The sequence below is a fragment of the Colletotrichum gloeosporioides genome, assembly GCF_011800055.1.
Source record: "Colletotrichum gloeosporioides strain Lc1 chromosome Unknown consensus_52, whole genome shotgun sequence".
Lineage (NCBI taxonomy): Eukaryota > Fungi > Ascomycota > Sordariomycetes > Glomerellales > Glomerellaceae > Colletotrichum > Colletotrichum gloeosporioides.
This window is the reverse complement of record NW_025544697.1, coordinates 471186-493747: the sequence shown is the minus strand read 5'-3', so window position 1 is coordinate 493747 and position 22562 is coordinate 471186. Positions and strand designations below refer to the sequence as shown.

Sequence of the window (22562 nt, the reverse complement as noted above, 5' to 3'; positions counted from 1 at the left end):
TGTATGAGATGACGGGAAGAGCCCTGGCGTCTCGCGCCCGCGCCATGAATCTGGCCCGAATTCAATTAGCACATGGCAAGCAAGCCAGCACACGAGGATTCGCCAGTTGAGCCGCATCATCCTTGCCGCCATTGCCAGCGATGCATGAATTACACTTTCAGCCCTTATTTCCATCACAAGGATTCGGGGTTTTTTGCACGATGCCAACAGCCATGCTCAGGAGAGCCGGCTGGCGTAACCTGTACGCTATCCAGCTGCATTGCAGACAGCGACCACGCATTTGCATGAACATAATGGCCTTGGGCATCGTAAGGTAAACAGTGTCAAGCCTCTCTGAGCTAGCGGAAACTAGGCAAAAATAGAGGAATAAGCAAGCCCAATTGACGCCAAAGGAGCGCCTTGGTCAGGTACCAGCGAAATTGCGATGCCCAGCTTTGCCTTATGTAAGCAGCACCCAGGGGCCCAATGCAAGTCGAATGCAGCCCAAGCCACACTGTACGGCGCCGACGGGTCTGCGGGGTGACTGCCGGCTGCCCCGGCCCGGACAGTCGTCGAATCTTCTCGCACGGTAAAATTCCGCATCGCTCTGGTGAGTGGAAGGTACACCGCACTGGATGCTTACTACAACAATCCTCACTCACAACCGTCGGAAAGAGTTGTCGGACAGGTCACGAATACTTGCTATCCCCGCGTGCAGCTCCCTCCGCTCGACTTCCAAAGTTCAAATCAATAGGTTCGCCTCAATGGCTGACAGTAACCCGGATTGGAGGTCGCAGCTTTCGGCGTCCGAGCGCTATGAGAACATTCAGAAGATGTAAGTCGGTCTCCTTCACCTGCATCTCGGTCGCCGACTTACACCATCACGCAGCAAGGCAGTCCTGGAAGCTGCAAGCCCAGATGCAACCGCAACATCGCAGACCGAGGCGTTCTCGGTCGAAAACCAGGCTTACAAGGATTCCTCCTCGAGAGTAAGTTTTTGGTCATGTGGTATTCAGCGCAAGCTCAACTTACACTCGTCTGAAGGCGCAATATGACGAGATATGCCAGCTAGTCGGATCAGCAAATCTCGCTCCCCAGGAGAGCACAGCACCCACAGGCGATGCTGATGACGGCGTTGGAGTCACAATTGGCTCTTACAAGAGCTGTATGCCAGTCGCAACTGGCTTGACGTCAGAGGTCTACCGATGCCAGGGCCGCGCCTTGAAGGTCATCGTCGAAACGCACAACATCGAACCTCACAATCCGCAACGTGAAGCCAAGATTCTAGCAACTCTGAAGCGTCCTTGCATCCCGCTGTTGGAAACGTTTCGAGACCAAGAACAAAGATTCGTCCTGGTCTTTCCCTATAAGCCGCTCACCCTTGCCGATGTCATCGACAAAGGAACCCTCCCGCTGCCTAGGGTCCGGCGCCTCTTCAAGGAGATTCTGGCTGCTCTGAAAGACATCCATGGCCAAGGCATCATCCACAGAGATGTCAAACCGGAGGCCATTCTGCTCGACGGCCCCGATGGACCGGCCTACCTTTCAGATTTTGGAACGGCCTGGCATCCGACCATGTCTGTTGTTTCCGAGCCACCCACGGCCAAAATTTTGGATATCGGAACCGGGGCATACCGAGCCCCTGAAGCACTATTCGGCGACAAGGCTTATGGGTCCTCTGTCGACATGTGGGCTACCGGCGCCATGTTGGCGGAGTGTTGTCGCGATCCTCCCAAGCCCCTTTTTGAGTCCAGAGCAGCACACGAAGACGGGAATCAGCTGGGCTTGATCTTGAGCATCTTCAAGACTCTTGGCACACCTACGAGAGAGACATGGCCAGAAGCTGCAAGTTTCAAGACGCCTCCTTTCGAGATGTACCGCATGTTTGACGGCAAGCCCTGGGAGGAAATTTTGCCAGAGGTGGATGTGGATGTTCGTGATTTGGTCACGAAGCTAGTCCGCTTTGATTCAAAGAGGTGGACTGCCGAGCAAGTAAGTATAATGGTTCATAATCCCACATGTTTGATCTGACATTGTGCTAGGCTCTGCAACACAGGTGCTTGCAAGACCCCGACGAGACGCCGATTTGAGGGCCTTAAACAAACCACAATGACCTGTCGCAATAAATAATGACTTGTACCGACATCTTCGAAGTATGTCAAAGCCGGTTGGACAAATGCTTTGAAACTTCTTTGACTGTAAACCTTCACAACGACGGAGAGTACTGTCCTATCGCAAAACAACAAAACTTCTTCAACAAAGAGCTCAACAAGTCCGCACAAGTATTAAACCAGAAAGCCGCCACGATGTCTCTGAAATCCACAGACAGCATCTAAAACACTATCCATCAGAACCGCAAAACAATCGCAAACTGAACCGCAGCTCCAAGCAGTAGTCCTCGATACCACGTAAGCCAGCCGCACTAACCCTCCGCCATGTCCAGCCCGTCGTATTATCGCGCCGAAAGCTTCGATACCTCCTCGAGTGCGTCCGACTTGGACCGTTTCTTTGACGAAAGAGGTTGCCATCAAGAGGTTAATGTTGGTCTCGCGAGTAAGGCAAGCGAGCACCATTGCCACTGCGGCGCACCTGGCGGCGACTTTCAGATGTGCCTTAAAAGGGGGTGCAAGATCATGTGCGGCGACTGCGGCGCCGTGCGGTCCGCCAAAAAAAGCTCCTTCTGTATAGATTGTCACCTTGCAAAGACGAAAGAAACCCGCGATGAGAAGAAGGCTCAGGAGCAGGAGAAAAGGGCTAATAGGAAGCGGAAGGCGGGAAACGATAGTGGAGAGGAGCAAGCCAGCAGTCGCAAGGCGCGCAAGCCCAAGCATACTGCTCACCAGAAAGAACTCCGCCAACAGGTCCAGGCCGCGGCGCACGACGCCAACCAGGTCCACCAGGGCGGCATCGTCAAGATGGCGAAGGCGAGAACGATCCCGTCCATGTACGGCTCGACCGGAAAACCGTGTTCTTCTCACTTTATCAAGAAGTTTGATCGGTTCATGCGCTCCATCGACCCCAACGCGGTCTTTGCCCCGGACTGGATGGACACGGAAGGCGCCTACGATGAGGACGTGGAGATGGCTGACGAGGACGTCATCGAAGATGATGATGAGCTTGGTGGCATGCGCGATGGGCATTTGTGGGAGAACGACAACCAGTTCATGGAGGACGCGGTGGCGGGTCGCAGACTCCGTCACATTGACAACTTTATTGGCATGGTTGTCCGTCGTCGTTGTCGATACTGAGCGACAGCTCGGTTCACTTCTGCTGAGAATTCATTTTGCTGTCAATCTGGGTGTCGGTCTTTTGCTTCCATCTTTCGTTGCTTTTCATATAAATTTTGGTTCTGAATTTCATCTTCGTATTCGTCTATCCCCAGCTAAAACCCGCCATTGCTTTTTCCATGCCGTCTAGGTATGACCTACATAGAAAAACGAAAAACAATAATACCACCTCTTTTCCTTGACTCATTTCGTCTCTCATTTCCATTCCCATCGCTTCAATGTCCCCAACACCACCGCGTAAAAGCCCAACTCAACTTAACCCCTGCGCGCCTTGGTATCGGCACCGAGGTAGTCGATCGGGTTACGGCACAGCGGGCAGGTGTTCTGGTTACTGCTCTGGAACCACTTGTACAGACACGTGCGGTGGAAAAGGTTCTTGCACGTGCCGCAGCGCTTGTCGGGCATCTTCTTGTCGGTCGAGATGATGCTGTAGCAGATAGCGCACTCGCTCTGGCCCTTGAGGGCGCCGACGATGTTGCGCTTGAAGGCGGAGAGGCCGTCGATTATGCTTCCGTTCTATACGAGTAGTTAGTACGATGTTGATAACAGCAAGTGCGCAAAATTATGAGGTAAATCTTACAGAGAAGGTAATGACGCCCTGCGTCGTCAGCAGCCAGCTCTGCCACTTCTTCTCGCTGACGGCGACGCGATTCACGCCGACGACGCTGACGCCCTCGATTGGGTAGCTCGCGGGCACCTTGACCGCGATGCTGGCCATGCTCTCGTCGACCTCGTAGCCCGCCGTGATCTCCTTGCCCGTCTTGCTGACCTTGACGACGAGCTCCTTCTCGTCGTCGGCGGCGGACTCGCCCTCCTGCGACGCGGCCCAGGCGGCGACCTCGTCGAGGGCGTCGGAGACGATGATGGGGGAGAAGTAGCGCGTCATCCACCCCTCAACGGCGATGCGGGTCTGCTTGGAGCGGCAGTCGAGGTACCAGGTCTTGAAGAGGCCGGGGGTGTACTTGAGGGTGAGGTAGTAGAGATGCACGAGCAGCCAGTGCAGGTTGCGCTCGTCGGGCTCGGCGTCGGCGACGGCGAGGTCGTAGGCGGTGATCTCCGCGATGCCGAGGCCCTCGCGCTCGAGGTTGAGCGGATGGGCGGCGGAGTGGCCGAGAACGTCGAAGGTGAAGTTGAGCAGCGGGGCGATGTAGTTCTCCGTCTTGAGGTGCTCGGTGTAGTCGTTGCGGACTTTGAGGGAGGCGGTGCTGAAGGCGTCGAAGATGAGGTGCCACGAGAGCAGGTACGAGCGAATGGCGAGCGGGAACTGGGCGAGGAGCTCGTCGGGGTAGCGGTCGAGGGTCGGAGCGTCGAGCAGGAGGGAGAGGAGCTCGTCCGGGAGGCGGGCGTCGGTCTTGTCGAGGAGGACGTTGACGGAGAGCTCTTCCTGACGGGCGGGGAGCGCGCGATGCAAGAGGTTGAAGGCGGCGGTTTGGATCGAGCGGGAGTCTGCGGCGATGAGCCCGTACAGGTCGGACAGGTCGGAGATGTGCTTAAGGGGGATCTTGTCAACGTGTCTGCAGATGATGGCGTCCACGATCTCGAGAGGCTGGGTGCTCTTTGCGCGATCCAGTTTGAGGAGTTCAATCAGAGAGAGGGACTTGGTCTCTGCGAACTCTTTAAGCGCATCTTCGAGATCGTCGTTGGGTTCGGAGAGGGTCTCGAGGGCTGACATGAGCTTGAGAGATGTGTGGATATACGGCAGCGAAGCATCAAGACGATCATCAGAAGCCTTGACCCAGAGAGCTGTGGAGAACTCAATCGTCTTCTCCCAGTGGGGGCCGTAAACCTCCTTGATGCTTGGGAGAAGTCGTTGCAAGGCGCGGCAAATTTCTGCTGAGAGGGCCGGTGTGAGGTTGAGGGTATCTTCAAGCCAAGATGTGATTTGGCGGACGGCAAAGACGATGCGGTTGTTAGCCACGGGAACTTCGCCCACCTCGTAGACTTGCAGACAGGCGTTTAGCAGGACAAGGATCATGAGTGCCTTTTCGGCCTTCTCCGGCTCGATGCTTGCGCCGGCAACGTCACTAACGAGGCGGTTGCATAGGTTGTTAATTGCTTTGGAAGACTCAAGGCTTTCGCCAAGACCGGTAAGCACCGCCGTGGCTGAGAGAATCGTAGGGGGCGTGGCTCTCAATGTAGCAAGCTGGGCAATCTTCTCGTCGCCGGCAGCGGGGAAGCCATGCTTCTCGGTGAGAGTTTGGAGGAGTTCGCTCAGGGCTCTGGCGCTGTACAGACCAAGCGCAGTGAGCTCCTTTGTCTCTTGTGTCATAATGGCGATGAGACCGTTGATGAGTTTTGTAGAGCCGGAGTCAGAGCCATCTCGCCATCCCTTGGCCTCGTCAGCAATGCCGTTGATAGTTACCCTTGTGGACGACACAAAAGCCTCGGCAGCGTTGAGGGCATCGCCGGTCCCCAGGTTGAGGAACAACTTGTTCTCATCCATCAGCGTGATCTGGTCCGAGACTATCTGGACCGCGACGCAGAGGAGGTAGAGAATTTCTACCTGGAAGCTCTCGGGCAGGGTAGAGACGGAAATATCAGACGACAGCAGCTTGGAGGTGTACGCCGCCATTCTCGCAGGAACGGAGTAGCCGTCGCGATCTCTCCGTACTCTAACGCGTTGCGCTGACTCTGCAGGCGGAACCAGGAAGTGAGCTCCACCCAGGTTACTCGTGATGGATAGAGACGGGTTGAGAGATCCCTGTAGGAAGTTGGATAGCTGCTGCATCCAGACATTCGTGCTGGGGAATAGATCCTCAATTGCTGAGCCGGTCTTGGATGCTTGCAATGCTTGTTGGACCAAGGTGTCGATTCCAAGGGACTGCGGTCCTGCATCCTCCAGGTTCCGCTGGATAATAGTGACCAAGGGCGATGTACCGTCCACGGGCTGCTCCAAAAGAGCTCTCAAAGAAACAGCGCGAGACGAAACAGCTCTGTCGTTGAGCTCAGCTAGCCCCAGTAGCTCAGCAACGACCGCTGTATGAGTTGACTCGTCTTGTGAAAGAAGACCCGGCTTGTTGTTGGCAATGATCTCTAAGGCCCGAAGCGCTTGGGCCGAGTGCTGCTTGTCTTGAGAAAGGGAGGAGATACTGTTGTCAACCAGCGTCTTCGCAGTTGATTCCGTGACAGCGTCGTTACCAAGGCCTGCTTCGAATAGCGACCAAAATTCTGACTCGCCGCGGATGGTGCCGGTGCACTTCGTTTCGATGAAGCTTTGTAGCTGCTCGTTCGATTTGGACAGGTCGGATGCATGCCGATTCGCGATTAGGCGCTCGATTCCTTTTGCAGCCAGCTTTTCGTCAGACAAACTGAGCAGGGACCCGATCCACGTCTTCCAGATGGATGCATAGGCTGTCTCCTGGCCTTGCAGAGAACCCAAGATAGACACACAGCTCAAGAGATCCGGTGCGGATCGAGAAGTCATCAGAACATCCATCCGCTCCCGACCTTGGCTCGAAAGAAACTGCTCCAAGGCTTGAGCAGCTTCGGCATCTTCCCACACCCGCGGGGCACTCTTGCCGACGTTGTACAAGACCCCAGCTGCACCAAACGGCTTCAAGTTTCGGGTTGCAAGAAGGTTTAGTGAGCAGGTAATGATAGCTTTGGAGGGGCCAATTAGCAGCTTTGCGGGACCTGTTGTGGAGGTTTTGGTTTTGGTTTGGACCTGGCCAACTAGATTGAACCACCGATCGCCCTCGGCAGCGATTGACTCTTGCGACTTTTCATACCCTGATGATACTTCAGGCAGTGAGTTGGATATCCTCGTGCAGAACTCGGATGACAAATTTTCCATCATGTCGGCAGTTGCTTTAACCAGGTCCGCAGACGAGTCGTCGGCGGCAACCTGGTAGACTTCACTGAGAACGCCCAACCGTCCAGCACCGCCAATCTCCCAAGCCGCATTTTCAGGGGTTGGGAAGAGGAAGTGCCCCAGCAAGGGAAAGAGGTTTTCCTGCACAAGCTTGGCATGGCCTTCTGAGGGAATCGTCTTCAAGAAATGCTTGGCGACGTGAACGTAGCACGTCCACGCTGTGGGTGCGTTGAATCGCGGCTCTTCCCTGTTGGTGATGCCAGTTCGCAATGACTTCAAGGCTGCCGCAGCTGCTTCAGCAGTAAAGTGTTCGGCTGGGATGATAACAATGAGTTGTTCGAGGTATTCCCAATATTTCGCGGAGCTTCCCTGAGATCCCTTCTCTAAGAAGCCATTCAACCTAGTGATCGGAGTCTTCTTATCACTTGAGCTAGACCAGATTTCAGGGAACCTGCTCGTCAACTTGGTAAGAATCCTGACAAACTCTACAGCAGATCCAATCTGGCTGCTCTTAAGACCCTCTGCAATAAAGATCTTCTTTAGACGGGAGATCTGCGAAGACGTCGAATCGGACCTCTTGTCCAAGCAGATCCACAGCAGCTGACAGGACGTTTTCCTGACAGAGTTGTCCGCCATAAGCGCGCTCTTCCAGACCTTCTCCTCAGCGAAAAAGGTATCGTATGCCTCCTGCTCTTTTTCAATGTCGACCGGCTCCAACTTCTGCAGGAGACCGAGAACCAAGGAAAGACTGGCCCCCACCACCCTCAGGTACTTGGCCTCGGCATCGTCTGGGGTCGTCGACCTCTCATCGCTCAATGTGTCCTTTGTTTCCTGGATGGCCTCGGTGGCGTAGGTCAAAATCTGGGACTGGCACTTTTTCCAGAACGAAACGACCTTCTCCGGGCTATTCAGGAACGACGAAAGACCGGCATCGGCTGCCCTGGATACCACACGATCCTTGTCGTAGAGGCCTGCGAGCCAGGTACCAACTACTTTGGGGATATGCTTCTCCATGCGCTTGCGAGCCGACTTCATCAACTCGAACTGCAGGGTATGGGAGAGCTCGCGGACGCGACGGGCGTTGTCTATGGAGATACGAGGATATATTTGTACCTGTTACATACATTACCACATGATCATCAAAGTAACTCTCCCGGGGAAAACGCACCCATGCTTCCAAGACTGCCTCTTCTGTTCCGCCATCCTTTTCATATGGGTGAGCCTGTACGTATGCCACGAGTTCCTCCAAAGCCTTTGCTTTTGTCGTAGCATCTTTCTTAAGGGCGTTCTTGAAGGAAACGACGACGTTCGCATCGGAAAGGGAGGAAAGGTCGGGCGGCTCGGTAAGGTAAGACAGTCCGTTGTCGTTCGAGGAGGAGAAGCCGCCGAAGCCGCCCCGCGCCGGGGCACCAAAGCCCTTTGCGCCGCCCGAGCGGCCTGCTTTTCCAAAGGCACGCGACATGATCTGGTGGTTAGTGTAGTTTGCGCCTTGTGCGAAGGTGATGTCGTTGACGCTGCGAGCGCGAGGGACCTAGCGCGCGAAGCGCGGGAGCTCAAAATGACGTTGGCGGGGTAGAGTGCAGAAGTGCAGCACCGAAGAATCCAGAAGGATGCACAGGAATTGGAAACGTGAAAGACGGACGGAGGCGCCCCAAGTCAACAGACTTCCAAAGGCCTATTATTTCAAGGAAATGGGAGCAAAAGGACGGTAGGCTGAGAAGAGCTGGATTGGCCTCGTCGCATCGCAGGCTTCAATCGACATGGAATACCAAAGAGAGTGCAGTGCCCTGTTGACTCAGGCCGAATGAGTTTTGGCCGAACCACATCCAGAGCCGGCGAATGAAAATGGCTAAGCTGCCCCGCCAAAGCTCCTTCTCAGTGTTCCTGCCGTCGGAGATGATGCGGTCATAGGTGAGCCCCTCGCACGTGACTTTGGCTGATTGTGGCCTCATTCCGTCCGTGCACTGTGATGTCCGTGCCTCCCGTCCTTCCATCCCTTGCTTTATCTTGATGCTCCTATTGGCCTTTTCTTATCACATCTCCAATTCGTGTTACTCCACTTCCACAACAGACGGCGCTTCACCAAACCCAGCAGCGGCGTCGATGGAACAAGGGCACCTTGCTGGGCATTGGGCTTGTGTGTTCAATACAGGCGCTGCATATCTATGAATAAATAGCCTAGGTGTCAGAAAGTTTGCTTACCTGCTTGAATCCCATGGTAAGGCAGGCTTTAGAGACATAAGACAGCGGACGACAGCGGAAGACAACGACGAGAAGAAGATAGAGACGGCGCCAAGGACAGTGACGAGGACGAGGACGAGGACGACGATCACGAAAACAGCAGTGAGCCGAAGTCGAGATAGGTACTTCGGATAGGAGCATCGACTATTATGTAGCTTTCATACCTACTACCTTACAAACGTTCGAAGAGGCCCCCCGTTGACCTGGGCGTCGCCGTTCGGGATCGTTCGGCGGTTTCGAAAGGCTACCCCGCAAACTGCACGCTGAAGGCCGCCTCCACGTCCACTGCGCCGAGCCCACTTCTCTCACTGCGGGAAAGGCGCTAAGGCACTGGGAGCGGAGACTGTGGGCCAGTGACCCCGGGCAGCTAAGTACCTCCCCTGCAGTACACTACCTCGCCAACCCAAGACGGCCATCTGCCCACAACGGTAGGCCGTCTCCTCGATCCGTCGCTGGCAGGTAGCTACCTCCCAACCTTCTCGTCCTCATGAAGGTGGCGGTTTTCCAGTTCCCCTTTCCTCCCGTCATTCAAAAAGCATCGTGACTTTCCATGCAGGCACTTAGTCCTGCGATTCTCCGTCATTGCTCCTCGGTGTAAGTGTCTCCTGTTTATTCACGACTATTCGCGTGCGAATACCCAACCGCTGGACGTCACCAGCGACCGCAACCGACGACGGCGGCCAGAGACGACAGCCAGAGGCGACAGCCAGAACCCAGATACGTCGTGTATCATATGCTAATCTACAGCCAGTGCAGGTAGCATGGTAGAAACCTCATCATCATGCTCTCCAATGTCCCTCGCTCGTCTCGTGCGAGTGGTCTCCAAGTGAGAGCCCTCGCCAACCCTGCGAAGGCAAGCCACTATGGCCAGACTCGCGGCTTCCGCTTCCGCGCGTGGTCCACCTACCTAGACCCCGAATTCCAACGACAGTTGCGACAGCACCAGCGCAACGTCACCTACAAGTATATGGAGTCAATCAATCGAAAGATATCATGGGACCCAAGCTCGCGTGGCGAGGATTCAAGAATCCTCATGAAGAAGATGATGGCGCAGTGCTGGATTAGACACGGTCACACCCATTCGAAAGGAAGCCGCGACCCGAGTGACAAAGCGAGTGCCGAACCAGGAGTTCGCCCTGGTCAAAACATTGAAGACGTCGAGCGCGGTGCTATCAACGCCTTGTTCTCTTCTAAGCGAACGGGACCCTACGAATATGACTTGTGGCAGTCGCCCCTGCAGAACATTCGCAACTACCTCGGTAGCCAGACTCGCGGCAAGTCGACGACCTCGGCCAGCCGGGGTGCGGAGTTCGAGATTGATCCTATCACGAATCGAAGGGTTTCACCAGATTCGACCGTTGAAAGTAGCTCTATCGCGGCCAACGAGCCGTTCTACGAGGACGGCCCACCTCCGCCGGAAGAGCTCAAGCAGTACGGTCAGGTCCCGCTCGATGGTACCCCGTGGGCCGACAGTGGAGATGCGGGGGCCCCGCAGTATTCGGACCTGGGCAAGTACAAGCCTGTGATGGACGAGAAGCTCGATGCGGGACAACAGAAGACAGCAGAGCCCGAATACGACGACCTGCATAAGTACACGCCAGTAGGGCTGAAAGACTTTATCAATGACGGCGAAGCCGAACCCAAGTATGAAGATCTCCATAAATACTCCAACCCATCCCTCGCCGACGGGCCCCCGGAGGAGCTCTCTCAACCTGCCTACGAAGACCTCGATAAGTACCGCCCTGTTATGCACAATGAGGACGCAGAAGTCCCCGAAGCACAGGAGAGGTATTCGGATCTGAATAAGTATGGGCCAGTGATGCACAACGAGGACAAGGACGCCAAGGACGCCAAGGATACGTTGTCCTACGACGACCTACACAAGTATGGCCCTAGTGGTTACAACGAGTCTGAGGGCGGCGCTCGCCCCTTGAGTGCCGAGGAGAAGTCGAAAGACTACGACGATCTACATAAATACGGCCCTATGGGGTACAACGAGCCCCATGGAGCGCCCCCTGTGCATCCCGAGGAGGCTTCCAAAGCTTACCCTGACCTGGATCAATATGGGCCTATGGCGTACAACGAGCCGTTTGGTAGGGCCCCCATCCACCCAGAAGAAGCCTCCAAGGCGTATACGGACCTAGGGAAGTACGAGCCTGTGGGCTGGAACGAACCGCACGGTAAGCCGCCAGTGCATCCAGAAGAGGCATCCAAGCAGTACACCGATTTGGCTACCTACGGCCCGGTTTCCTTTACTCGAGGCGGGAAGGCACCGGAGGGCGTTACTGCCACAGTTGCTCCTGAAGACTTGGCTCGTCACAGGCCTGTTCAGTACGACGAGCCCGAGGGTCAACGTCCCAAGCCAGATTGGGATCAGACTGCGTTCGATGAGGCGAAGAAGTATGAGTCGTATCGGCACAACGAGCCAGATGGACAGCCGATCGAGGTCATCGATCCTGTATCTAAAGGCCTAAGCGATTTTGACGCGGAAATTGCAGCAAAGGCGTCAAGGACGGCGGCAGCAACTACAGCAGCAGGAGCGACAACAGGAACGGCAGGGGCGAGCAAACGCCTCCTGAGCACCTCCGCGACAGACCAAGAAAGAGCTGACGATTTGGACCTGCTGCGCGCAAGCGATATTCGAGCCAAGATCCCGACCTCTTCTGGCCAGTCTCGTAGGGGTTACAGCACTACTAACCGGCAAATGCTCGAGGCTGACCTACCGCGGTACGAAGTGAATTGGGATATTTCAAGCAAGGCAGCTCGCGTGAGTCTGCGCAAGGCTAAAAGCAGGGCGTGGGAGAACATCCAACCCAAGGAAGACTTGACCGGCAACTATGTCAGGGATTTTCCAGAGGATTTCTCCAGATCATGGACCAATGTTGTGGCGGAAAGCGCAAAGGCAGAGGACAGCAAGTATCAGAGCCCCCAGGGTGATGACGTCGAAGCTGCTTCCTTCGATGAGAGCTTTCCGAAATTGGAGCCGGCGTTGAACAGGGCCTCTGCTTTCAAGTCGCCACGTGTAGCAGGAAAGCAGGGTCTGCCTGATATGTACTCTACAGAGCCCCAGGGCCTTGAGCTGAGCTACTCTGAGGAGTGTGGTGGCAAGCAAACCTGGCCTTCCTATGTGCGATCGTACGGCACAGCATCAGACGCCGCCGCAGATGCTGCAGCTTCGGAGAGTGTGTCGACCTCGGCCAAGGAGGAACTCCGTGAGCCTGTTGTTTACAAGATTCTCGCCTACGACCCCACGATGCAAACCATCAACACAGCAGAAACTACTTCGGTGGTACCTGACAGCGCGACGCCATTGACACCGGCCGAGGTTCTCCTCCGCTTGTCCAACCCGACAAAGTTCTTCCCCTACTTCAGCCCGCTCCAGAAGGAAGGCTACGAAATCGTCTCCGGAAGCGGAGACGTCCTGGTTTTCCGCAAGGTCCGCGAGGCAGAGGTCACCCCTTTCACTCCTACGATCGAAAAGCCGACGACCTACCAGGCTCCAAAGGTGAACCCCATCGACATGATGGGGAGCGATCCCGTGGTACCAAGCGCTTACTCCTCGAGTCCAACAGGCTATCTGAACTATGATTATCCGGGAGCGGAGGCGGAGGACAAACCCCCACCACCCTTTAGCGCAGTGAGGAGACGCAACACGATCTCGTGTGACCGTCAGGATTTTGAGGCTCCCCGAAGGCCGAAGAAGCGCAGGGCCAGAAAGATTCTTCTCGGTGCTGCGTGGGTTGGCGGGATTTCATACGCTATCGGTGTGGTTGGGGAGTATTTCAAGACGGGAGGTGAGGACGGCCGTGGTCCGAAGGGGCTGTAAGCGGACAATGTTTGCTCACAAAAAACCACATGCACGGTGGATTATATACTCTTGCTATGAGGGATTCATCACCAGTACTGTTCCTCTTTTACATGTACCAATAGTACTCTCCACGATGCGATTGGTTTTCATTCAATTCCACTCATCGGGTTTTGTTTTCGTTAGGACTGGGACGGGACGGAAGACTAGGGTTACGGGATTCAATGGCACACACAATGAAGCTTCAAACCAATTCAATGATGCGTATTTGGTATAGTACAAGTACAAGCAGTGTCGTGATCATGCAATCTTGAACGCCTCGTTCCCCTTTCCCAATGTTTCCAGCTCGATGCTCTGGGCAGTCAGACGATCTGTGTCGTACCACCCTTCCCCGCGTCCGTCCTCGATTTCTTCTGCACCAAATCATGCTATGGCAACCCAATCATGCCCTCTCGGTGAAGCCAGGCCCGGTCTTGACATCCTCAATGTGGCTCATCTGCAGCTCGCGCTTCTGGTCCTCCTTGTTCCAGCTCTGGCGGCGCTCGAAGGAGGGCTTCCAGCTGTTGGTGCGCTCGATGACGCGGGCGGCCTCGGCGGCTGGGCTGGAGGGGTCGTGGGCGTCGGCGTGGGGGACGTCCTTCTGCGGGGCGACGTTTGCCATGGAGGGTTGAGAGGACATTTTTGTGTGGTTTTTGGTTCAATGGGTTGGAGGAAGGAGTTGTGGATGTGTGGTAGGTTTGGAGTCTGGAGGTGGTGAGTTGTTGTTTGGATTAGAGGACTGATGCTGATATTTGTCTGGAGGTTTGTAGGGTGTGAAAGTGGATGGGTTGATGTTGATATTTTCGTTTAGAGGTGTGGAATGTAAGTTGGTATTAGAGGAAGGTGCTGTGGAGAATTTGAAGAAGTAATGTTCATCGAGGTTGGAGCTTCCCCCTTCTATATCAAGACGTCCCCGGGTAACAGCTTCCCTTAGACGTTCCCCCCAAAATTTCCAAGGGTCCAATGTCCCTCAAGCTCCAATCTAACCTTCAACCTGCCTGCTCACCCCCTCCTTCGTCTTCATGCAGCTCAAACCGTCCCCCGCTTCCGTCCCGGGGCTAGTTAGCAGGCAAGGCGAAGCAAGCTGAGAGTTTCTCATGCACGAGCGATGGGGGACTGGCCAGTGAGTAACTGACATCAGACGACGATCACACCAGCGGACATAGCTTTTCTCGCCACTGGGGGATGGGGGTTGTTTCTGTTCAACCACACCACCACCACCCATCCATCGAAGCACATGCTTTTCTTTGTCTAGCTCGACTTGATGCTGTGAGGTGAGGCAAGGGCATGGAACCATCTACGTAGCTAGCACAGCTGCAATCCAGCACCTCCAGTGACGGCAAAGTTTTGATCGACGCCTTCGTGGGTTTTGCTAGGTAGTTTTGTTCTGGGCAAGGTGAGTTGCAACGAGAAGGGGGCCACCACCGCCGTCATTGCGGGGTAAAGAGGTCGAGACCCGGTCGCCGGCCTAGCTTTATCGGACGTTATCGGCGTGGGACAGGGGTGTGGTGGGACCCACAGGAGCTCCTTTCAGTGTCGCTGCCGGTGCAACCACATTCCATCCTTCTCGTGATCGGGGATGCGTGATGACATCTGTGGTAAGTGTTCGGATCGCGATCTGGGATTGAAGAAATTCCTCTCCATTTATCCAAGAATCCATCGTCGCTGGGACATCACGAACCAGCCAGCTTCCAGCCAGCAGGACCCAACGCAATAAACTAGGTAGGTCTCCCATCGACGGGCCCTGGCCAGCCACGGAACCACCCGATCGCCGACCGTAGACCCCAACAGTGAAACGAAACAAATCTCTGAAGGAACAAGCATTGTATTTACCAGACCTGATTCAAGCGTAGTCATCGAATTTTACATTTCCACCATCACCTCGTCAATCCGTTTTTACCAATCATTCGCCCTACCCTTCTCCCTTCCCGTCTCCGTCCCTCGCCAGAATCCGTCCCATCCCATGTTTTCTTTTTCCTGTATTCCTTCCAACGCAGAAAGATGACCGCCCGCCGACAAGAAAGAAAAAACGGAGAATTCCAACCTAATAATGCAGCTTTGCTCGCTCCAAATCGTTGAAACTGGACCGGCGTAATGCATGTATCTCATCTAAGCGGGGCTTGTGTGTATGGGGAATCGTTGGGAATAAGAATAAGGGGGGGAAACCCGAGGTATAGTAGTAGTAGTGTGAGTCGTACAGAGTTCAAGAAAAAAAAGGGAACAAAAAACACAATATAATAGAAACAGTGTAATCCATAAAACGCCTTGCGCTATGCAGCCAGAACACAAGTTTTGCCAAACGGGTAGGTTTAGAGCCAAGGTATGGACAGTTGAAGGGGAGCCTGAGTGCTGGTCATGCGGAAGATGTGCATGGCATCAGCTCAGCTTGAGCAAGGTTGCTGGGTGCAAGCCAAAAAAGATTTGACACGGGATGAAAGCCAAAGTTGGAGTTATTTAAGGGGTTCGCGGACGCTTCCAGTAGTATTGCTAATAAGCCCATCGTGTTAGTTGAGATATCCTGCGACTTTATTTCAGCTGATCGTACCTTGTGCTGCTTTCTGCAGGCTCTCAGACTGGGCTTTCGCAGGCCGTCCGTGACGGCGAAGCGACGCTGCTCGTCGTCGTCGGCCTCGGGGACGTAGTAGTACTCGCTCTCGAGGGGCTTGCCGGCGGCATCCTTGCCCTGGCGGCGGATGATGCCGATGCACGCCGTGTTCTCCAGGAGGCTTCGCAATTGTTCCTTGAGCAGACCCTTCTTCTGCTCGGAGGGGAGGTTGTTCATGATGGTCGATAGAGGGTTGGACGACAGGCGGGAGAAGGCGAGCTGGTTGACGACGTGGTTGCGCACTGCAGGGTTCTCGTAGGGAGGCTCTTTCACTTCCTCCTCTTCCTCCTTGATGACCGGCGACTTTGGCGGTGCCGAGATGGGGCTGGAGGGGTTGGAGTCATCCCGGATAGGAGGCAGCTGTGAGTGTTTGGAGGACGGGTACTTGGGTGCAGTGGCCAAGACAGAGGCCAGGCGGTTGGAAATGTCAGCTCCAAAGGGACCGAAGGAGTGGACAATGGGGTCGTTTTCCTCATCCGGATCGTTCTCGTCTTCGGGCTCGCTGAGCTCGGACGAGAAAGAGTTGGTCACTTCGGTAGCGAAGCTCTGGCCGACATTGACACCCGAGTCAGTAAGCTTGGGGAGCTCAGGCTCGTCCGCGCTGGAGTCCTCGTAGATGTGGACCTCTCCATCATCAGTGGGAAGAAGAGCTTGCAGGCGTTGGGAGCTGGTCATGTGCGCCGGCGTCGGAGAGTCCGGAGACTCGATGCGCGAGGTACGGCGCAGGGGACTTGACTGGAGCAGGTTGGCGGCGGCGGCGGCGGCACGGGCATTGGGCCGGGGCGGGGAGTCGTCCCACTGGGACTCGGGGCTTCCCAGCCGGTCACGTTGGTCCCGCTTCGGCCATTGGATCATAACACGCGCATCCTGGACGTCAAGCATAATTTCGGTACCTTCCGTCTCGGACGTGAACGAGTCGCCCTTGAGCAACTCCCACGTGCGGCCCTGGCAGTGCAGCTTCAGTCCGTTCCAGCCATTGCACAGAATCTCAATCTTGTTCGGCTCCAATGCCGAGGGAGCAGGCACGAATCGCGCCTTGACGTGCACACGGGACACGAGACGGTTGGCGGAGAGTTGGTAATGGGATGAGTTGCTAGAACGGCCCATGAGCAGGGTCTCGCCGTTGTCGTTCAATTCAATGGAGGCGACGGCACCGAGGGGCGTGCGTTCGGAGGCGGAGGAGAGGGCTCGCGAGAGAGCGCCGGGGCGTTGGTGGACGCGGGGTGGGGAAGACGAGAGGATGCCGGTGCTTGAAGTCGGAATTGGCGTGGGATACTTGAGGTAGGCGCTGTTTCCTCCGACAGAACCGGGACGAGCTTGGCGCTTGGAAGGTCGAGGAAAGCCCGGGGAGGAAGACAGAGGTTCGAATGCCGGGAGAAGGCTCGGAGCAGGACGCTTGGTGCCGGCCATGGGGAGGGTAGGCTCCGGGTTCTTGGATTGAGGCGACGAGTCCATCATTGTTGCGGCGACGACGGCATGCCCTGCCAAAAGAGTGACTGCCCCAGGTGATGTGTGGTCGTGCTTCTTGTTCCTGTGGCTCTTGATGCTTTTTTTTCTCTTCAGTATATTTCTTCCGCGTGGTGAGCAGTCGCGGTTTGGTCGGCGCGGTTTCGGTCCCCGATATCAGGCGTGGATTTTGGCGTAGAGTGGAATCGCGTGTAAGTGGTTTCGTGGTGGGGGACAGGGCCGACGGGCTGGTATGTAGGTTGTGAAGAGTGGAAGTGATAATGGATATACAGGACGAAGGTGAAAAGACGAGAGAGCAGTCTTCCACACAAAATAATTTCCTGATGCAAAAACTGTCAAAGTGGTTGCAGGTCTGGTGGAAAGAGGCCCAGAGTGTGAGTGACCAGGAGCGTGGTGGTGTCTGGACGGGGACGGGACCTTTTTGATGGCCCCCTTCCGTTAGCATGGCAGGAGCGAAGCGTGTTCTTGCGCGTTGGCGTTGATCGCGTCCCCCGCGTCCAGACGTTGTGCTGTGCAAGGAATTGTGCTTGCCGGTGGAGCACGCACACCACTATATCCGTCCCCGACCGCTGTACCGGGCACTCGCTGCTTCCCAGCAGTCCACCTGGACTGCTTGTTAGTGGGCACTGAAGTCGACAGCTACAGTGCTCTTAGCGTACCGGCGGAGCCTCGCAAGCGCTAAAGATGACGCTTGGGGTGTCTTCAGGCCACGACCCCGGCCGACGCGGGCCGCTATCTGAGCTTTAATGGGTGTTTCAATCTTTAATTGTCCCGTTGACGGCAGTCTGCATCTCCAACTCGGGTGCAAGCCGCTTGTTTGCTTCCTTCACTTGCATCTTCACTCTTCAATATTCTGAGTATTCTGGAATCTACTCTATAGACCGCCTTTTTGCAAACCAGCCATCTTGTCTGCAAAACATCGCAGCCTCTGACCTCACAATGGACACAATTGCCCCTCATCCACGTCGAGTCTGCCCGTTCCAGCCTCCTCCCGAAGCCGAAGCGCGTCTCCACCAAGGAGAGAAAAAAAAAAAAAACTACGACTCACGTCCACTTCCGGTGCGCGTCTCTGGTCAGCAGCACCTCATCCATCCATCCATTCATTTAATCCTCTTACGGGGGCAGCCCAACGGCGCAGAACGCTGAAGAACGTACCTTTGGCACTTTAGCGCCGACAGACACCCGCGGCCCCAGCCCACACGTCAACCGTCCCTCCAATGGCTGACACTATGCAACCCTGGCAATCCAAAGCCTGGCCGGACGAGTAAGTACTGCGCAGAGCGTGTCGACACTGACAGAGAGCGAGACTGCGAGAGACACAGGCTTGCAAATTACATGCTATGTAGTCCGTACATTAGCACTGCATAGCTCTGTATTAGAGCACCATGCATTCCCACCTGCCCTCTTCCCTGATATTTCACCATCCCTGTGGCTCCCTCGCTTCCAGCATTTGCGCCGATGCTCCTCCTGTTGGTCACATGGATCGTGGAAACCACGCCAACTCATTGGTTCTCTTTGGCAGCCTCACCTGCCTCCATTTCCCTTTTCCGCTACGAGCATGTGCTGCCCGTCCGTCTTTGTGAGACTTGGCCCGCTCAGAGACTGGGTTGCGCATACACGAGCCTCAAAGTGCCCTCATTCACGGCTCATATACATAAAATACGCTGGAAGTGAAGGGGTTGAAACAAGGCATCGCGGACGTGTTGGCTCGCGTAAAAGTGGTCTCAACCCAAGTACCCTGTCTGTCCAAGTCATGATATACATACCATACCCGTCGTCCGCTCTACTACCACAATGATCCCTTTTCCCCTCATCTCGTAGCCAGCTGTCATATGCTCTAGCAATATGTACTTATTTGTTTTAGCTCTGTGCGCGATGAGGGCTGACAGCTGGCTTCGGGAAATGAGCGTCAGGAGGCAGACAGCCGAGCCGTGCTGAGTCCGCCTCCCGAACCGTCAATCATCGCCGCGTCTCGGCGTCCACCCCGCATCGCTAACGCAAGTCGCGCTCCTGCTCACACGACCCGCTGAGGCTTTGACAGGTTTGAAATGACCCCGGCGTTCCCAATTGGACTGAGGAAGCAACCCCCGTTGGCCGCGCGTGTGCAAAGTTCTTGCGTGCCATGCTACTGCGTCGTAGTCCCACTGCTCTCGTACGCATGCTTCCAGGCAGGCTTTCCAAGGGCCCGTTTTCAGAGTGAGACAGAACCCGTGTATCAAGACCCATTGGCTCTGGACACCCTTCCGTGGACCACGGTAACGTTTAATCGGCAACCGGAGGGGCTTTCGCACGAATTGCCAACGCTCTGGGTTTTCCGGAGAGGGGCCTCGACTGAATGCGATGCTTGGCTGCTCAGCCCTAAAGTTGAATGGCTATATGCACTCAAGATCCAAGACGCGATGTCAAAAGCCAATAGACGCGTAAAGCTGTGGTCAGCTTGCAGATGCACAACGCGGCGCAAAATTCCACTTCCACAGCTACGAATGTCTCCGTGAGGCGTCTTGAAAACCTTTCGACCTCTGTACCTTCGCAACAAAACAAGACATTAGTTGGCCGTCGCATGGAATGGTCGGCTCCTCGTTGAGATGCTCACCGGCCCTTCACCTCGGTAACTCGGTGAGCGACAACTTTATCGCATCCACTCACTGATAAGCTCAAGCTTATCGATAATCGTGTCTGGCCCGTGCATATCGGCTCCGGCAGTCCGCATTCGCCGACAATTCATGATCCCTGTCAAAAAAATTTGGACGACCGCGAAAAAACTCCCCGCCAACTCTGCAGTGTAGGCGACGTTCTGCATCCCCATCCTCTCCAGCTAGAACAAACAGACGTTCCACCACAACATCTGTAGTCATGGCCCCCTCAAAGACCTCCAAGGCTGTCGCCGTCGCATCGAAAGATGTCGCGCCCGCAATTGACCCCGAGCAGGTGAGAACTTACACCCGATTCGCCACTGACAAAGCCCGTTCCGTTCTCTAATCGCAGAAAAAAAACAATGCAGACCCTGAAGGCATCCAAGGCGCTCCTCGCCCACATCAAGAAGGCCGCCGCTTCCAAGACAGAGGAATCCGGCAAGAAGAACCTCCTCGCCGACCCCGAAGACGACCTCGCCAGCTCCCCCGTCTGGCTGACCCTCACCACGAAGCGCCACATCGCCGACACCAACCGCCTCAAGCCCGGCAAGATCGTCCTCCCGCACCCGCTCAACACGGACGAGGAGTCCACGATATGCCTCATCACCGCCGACCCCCAGCGCGCCTACAAGAACATCATCGCCTCCGACGACTTCCCCGAGGCCCTGCGCAAGCGCATCACCCGCGTCGTCGACGTCGGCAAGCTCAAGGCCAAGTGGAAGCAGTACGAGGCCCAGCGCAAGCTCTACGCCGAGCACGACATCTTCCTCGCCGACGACCGCATCATCAACCGCCTGCCCAAGGCCCTCGGCAAGACCTTCTACAAGAGCACCACCAAGCGCCCCATCCCCGTCGTGCTCTCCCCCAAGCCCACCCGCATCGACGGCAAGCGCCAGAAGCCCGCCGAGAAGACCCAGGGCTCCGTCCGCGCCGGCACGCCGCAGGACATCGCGGCTGAGATCGAGAAGGCCGTCGGCTGCGCGCTCGTCAGCCTGACGCCCTCGACCAACACGGCCATCCGCGTGGGCTACGCCGGCTTCACCGCCGCGCAGATCGCCGAGAACGTCGAGGCCGTCGTCAAGGCGCTCGTCGAGAAGTGGGTGCCGCAGAAGTGGGCCAACGTCAAGAGCATCTACGTCAAGGGCCAGGAGACGGCCGCGCTGCCCATCTGGCTGACGGACGAGCTCTGGCTCGAGCAGAAGGACATCGTCGCCGACGGCAGCGAGGAGGCCAAGGCCATCTCAGAGAAGGCCAACATTGGCAAGAAGCGCAAGTCGATCGAGGCCGCCCCCGAGGGAGAGGAGGAGGAGGAGAAGGAGACCAAGCCGACGACCAAGAAGGCCAAGAAGGCCGCCGCGCCCAAGGCCCTGCCCGAGGGCGACGACGCGAAGCTCGACAAGAAGATTGCCGTGGCGCAGAAGGAGAAGTTGAGGAAGCAGAAGGCCAAGGCCAAGGCTGCTGTGGACAACTAAGAACGTGGCGTTTACATAAAAACGAAAAAGAGTCCACAAAAGGAGAGGGATTCCTGCGGGATTATACCATGCATGGTTCGAGGCGTACGGCGTTGGTTCAGACAAAAATAACCAGAGAGAGAACTTGTGTGTCAAGGGATTTATCAATCAGACCTAGTGTACAATTTGCCCCTTTTACCAATACTCGCGCGCCATTAACAGTCCCATTAATCGTACTGTGTTATCAATTACAACTCCTCAGAAACGAAGCTAGCCTTCTCGGAGCTGAAGCTCTTCTTGAAGGGTCCGAAGAACTCGGAAATGGTCTTGTTGAGGTTCTTTTGCGTCAGCTGCATGTGATCACCGGGCACCTGGCGGAAGCGGAGGGCTCCCTTGCGGTCAAGCTCCCTCAGGCCGATCCAGTCCTCCTTGTAAATCTGGCGGGCGCGCAGCGGCAGGCTCTCCGTGCCGTTGACCTCCTCGAACCAGGCAGTCTCCTTGGGGATGACGGTGGTGTCCTCCTCGAACATGACCATGACAAAGTTGGACAGGCCGGCAAGGTTCTTCTTGTACTGGACGTTCTTGAGCTCGCGCTCGTTGTTGATGTCGGCGAGGAAGTTGGACGACTCGAGGTACTTCTCGTACTGGTCGGGGGCCGGGTCACGGTAGTACTGGGCGGGGACGAGGCGGTTCTGCACAAAGCTCGACCAGGTGTTGAAGCGCAAGAGGGCCATAGCGCCCTTGCACAGGAAGTCCGAGTCGCCGCAGGCCTTGAACTCGACGATGCCGTTGTGCTGGCTGCCGTAGGTCACGAGACTGCGGACGGGGGGCTTGTTGCAGCGCTCGACGTAGCCGCGGAGGAACTGGCCACCCTGGCTGAAGCCGATGGCGTCGACGGCCGGGGCGGTGGAGAGGATCGGGTGCGCGGCGAGCTCCTCGCAGACCTGCTCCAGCTGGGTGGTGACGTTGCCGAAGAAGGTGGCGGACCGGTCGCTGCTGGCGTCGGTGCCGACCTTGATGTTGTAGACGAAGGTGCCCGGGTTGATTGCCTCCGCGAGCTCGCCGACCTGCTTGATGCCATCGCCGTCATAGGAGTCACCGAGGCCGTGCCAGATGATGAGCGGGATGGGGTGGTCAGGGTCGTCGTTGTTGTCGTCCGAGAGCGGTCTCTGGACGGCGGCGGAGTATGCGACAGCGGCAAGGGAGCCGGCCGTGAGAAGCCTGGCGATGGAGAGGGACTTCAT

At 56.0% G+C, this 22562-nt stretch overlaps 8 protein-coding genes across 8 annotated transcripts; 4 read left to right on the top strand and 4 right to left on the bottom strand.

Annotated features, from left to right (window-relative positions):
- Positions 1–614: 614 nt before the first annotated feature.
- Positions 615–2069, top strand: GCG54_00008462 (Cyclin-dependent kinase 3; the record flags this gene model as incomplete). Its single annotated transcript, XM_045408428.1, has 4 exons — positions 615–814; positions 869–968; positions 1024–1971; positions 2022–2069. The coding sequence occupies 4 exons, from the start codon at positions 615–617 to the stop codon at positions 2067–2069; spliced, it is 1296 nt and encodes a 431-aa protein (XP_045263118.1).
- Positions 2070–2414: 345 nt separating this feature from the next.
- On the top strand, positions 2415–3227 carry GCG54_00008461 (uncharacterized protein; the record flags this gene model as incomplete). The annotated part of the gene is made up of 1 exon (XM_045408427.1): positions 2415–3227. The coding sequence occupies one exon, from the start codon at positions 2415–2417 to the stop codon at positions 3225–3227; it is 813 nt and encodes a 270-aa protein (XP_045263117.1).
- Positions 3228–3521: 294 nt separating this feature from the next.
- GCG54_00008460 (E3 ubiquitin-protein ligase listerin) lies at positions 3522–8539 on the bottom strand (the record flags this gene model as incomplete). The annotated part of the gene is made up of 3 exons (XM_045408426.1): positions 3522–3782; positions 3847–8190; positions 8246–8539. 3 exons carry the CDS (start codon positions 8537–8539, stop codon positions 3522–3524), a joined length of 4899 nt encoding a protein of 1632 aa, XP_045263116.1.
- Positions 8540–10099: 1560 nt separating this feature from the next.
- Positions 10100–13144, top strand: GCG54_00008459 (uncharacterized protein; the record flags this gene model as incomplete). The annotated part of the gene is made up of 1 exon (XM_045408425.1): positions 10100–13144. One exon carries the CDS (start codon positions 10100–10102, stop codon positions 13142–13144), a length of 3045 nt encoding a protein of 1014 aa, XP_045263115.1.
- Positions 13145–13565: 421 nt separating this feature from the next.
- Positions 13566–13802, bottom strand: GCG54_00008458 (uncharacterized protein; the record flags this gene model as incomplete). Its single annotated transcript, XM_045408424.1, has 1 exon — positions 13566–13802. The coding sequence occupies one exon, from the start codon at positions 13800–13802 to the stop codon at positions 13566–13568; it is 237 nt and encodes a 78-aa protein (XP_045263114.1).
- Positions 13803–15616: 1814 nt separating this feature from the next.
- GCG54_00008457 (Protein TOS4) lies at positions 15617–17225 on the bottom strand (the record flags this gene model as incomplete). Its single annotated transcript, XM_045408423.1, has 2 exons — positions 15617–15649; positions 15708–17225. 2 exons carry the CDS (start codon positions 17223–17225, stop codon positions 15617–15619), a joined length of 1551 nt encoding a protein of 516 aa, XP_045263113.1.
- A 2862-nt stretch (positions 17226–20087) lies between these two features.
- Positions 20088–21339, top strand: GCG54_00008456 (uncharacterized protein; the record flags this gene model as incomplete). The annotated part of the gene is made up of 2 exons (XM_045408422.1): positions 20088–20162; positions 20236–21339. The coding sequence occupies 2 exons, from the start codon at positions 20088–20090 to the stop codon at positions 21337–21339; spliced, it is 1179 nt and encodes a 392-aa protein (XP_045263112.1).
- Positions 21340–21566: 227 nt separating this feature from the next.
- GCG54_00008455 (Palmitoyl-protein thioesterase 1) lies at positions 21567–22562 on the bottom strand (the record flags this gene model as incomplete). Its single annotated transcript, XM_045408421.1, has 1 exon — positions 21567–22562. One exon carries the CDS (start codon positions 22560–22562, stop codon positions 21567–21569), a length of 996 nt encoding a protein of 331 aa, XP_045263111.1.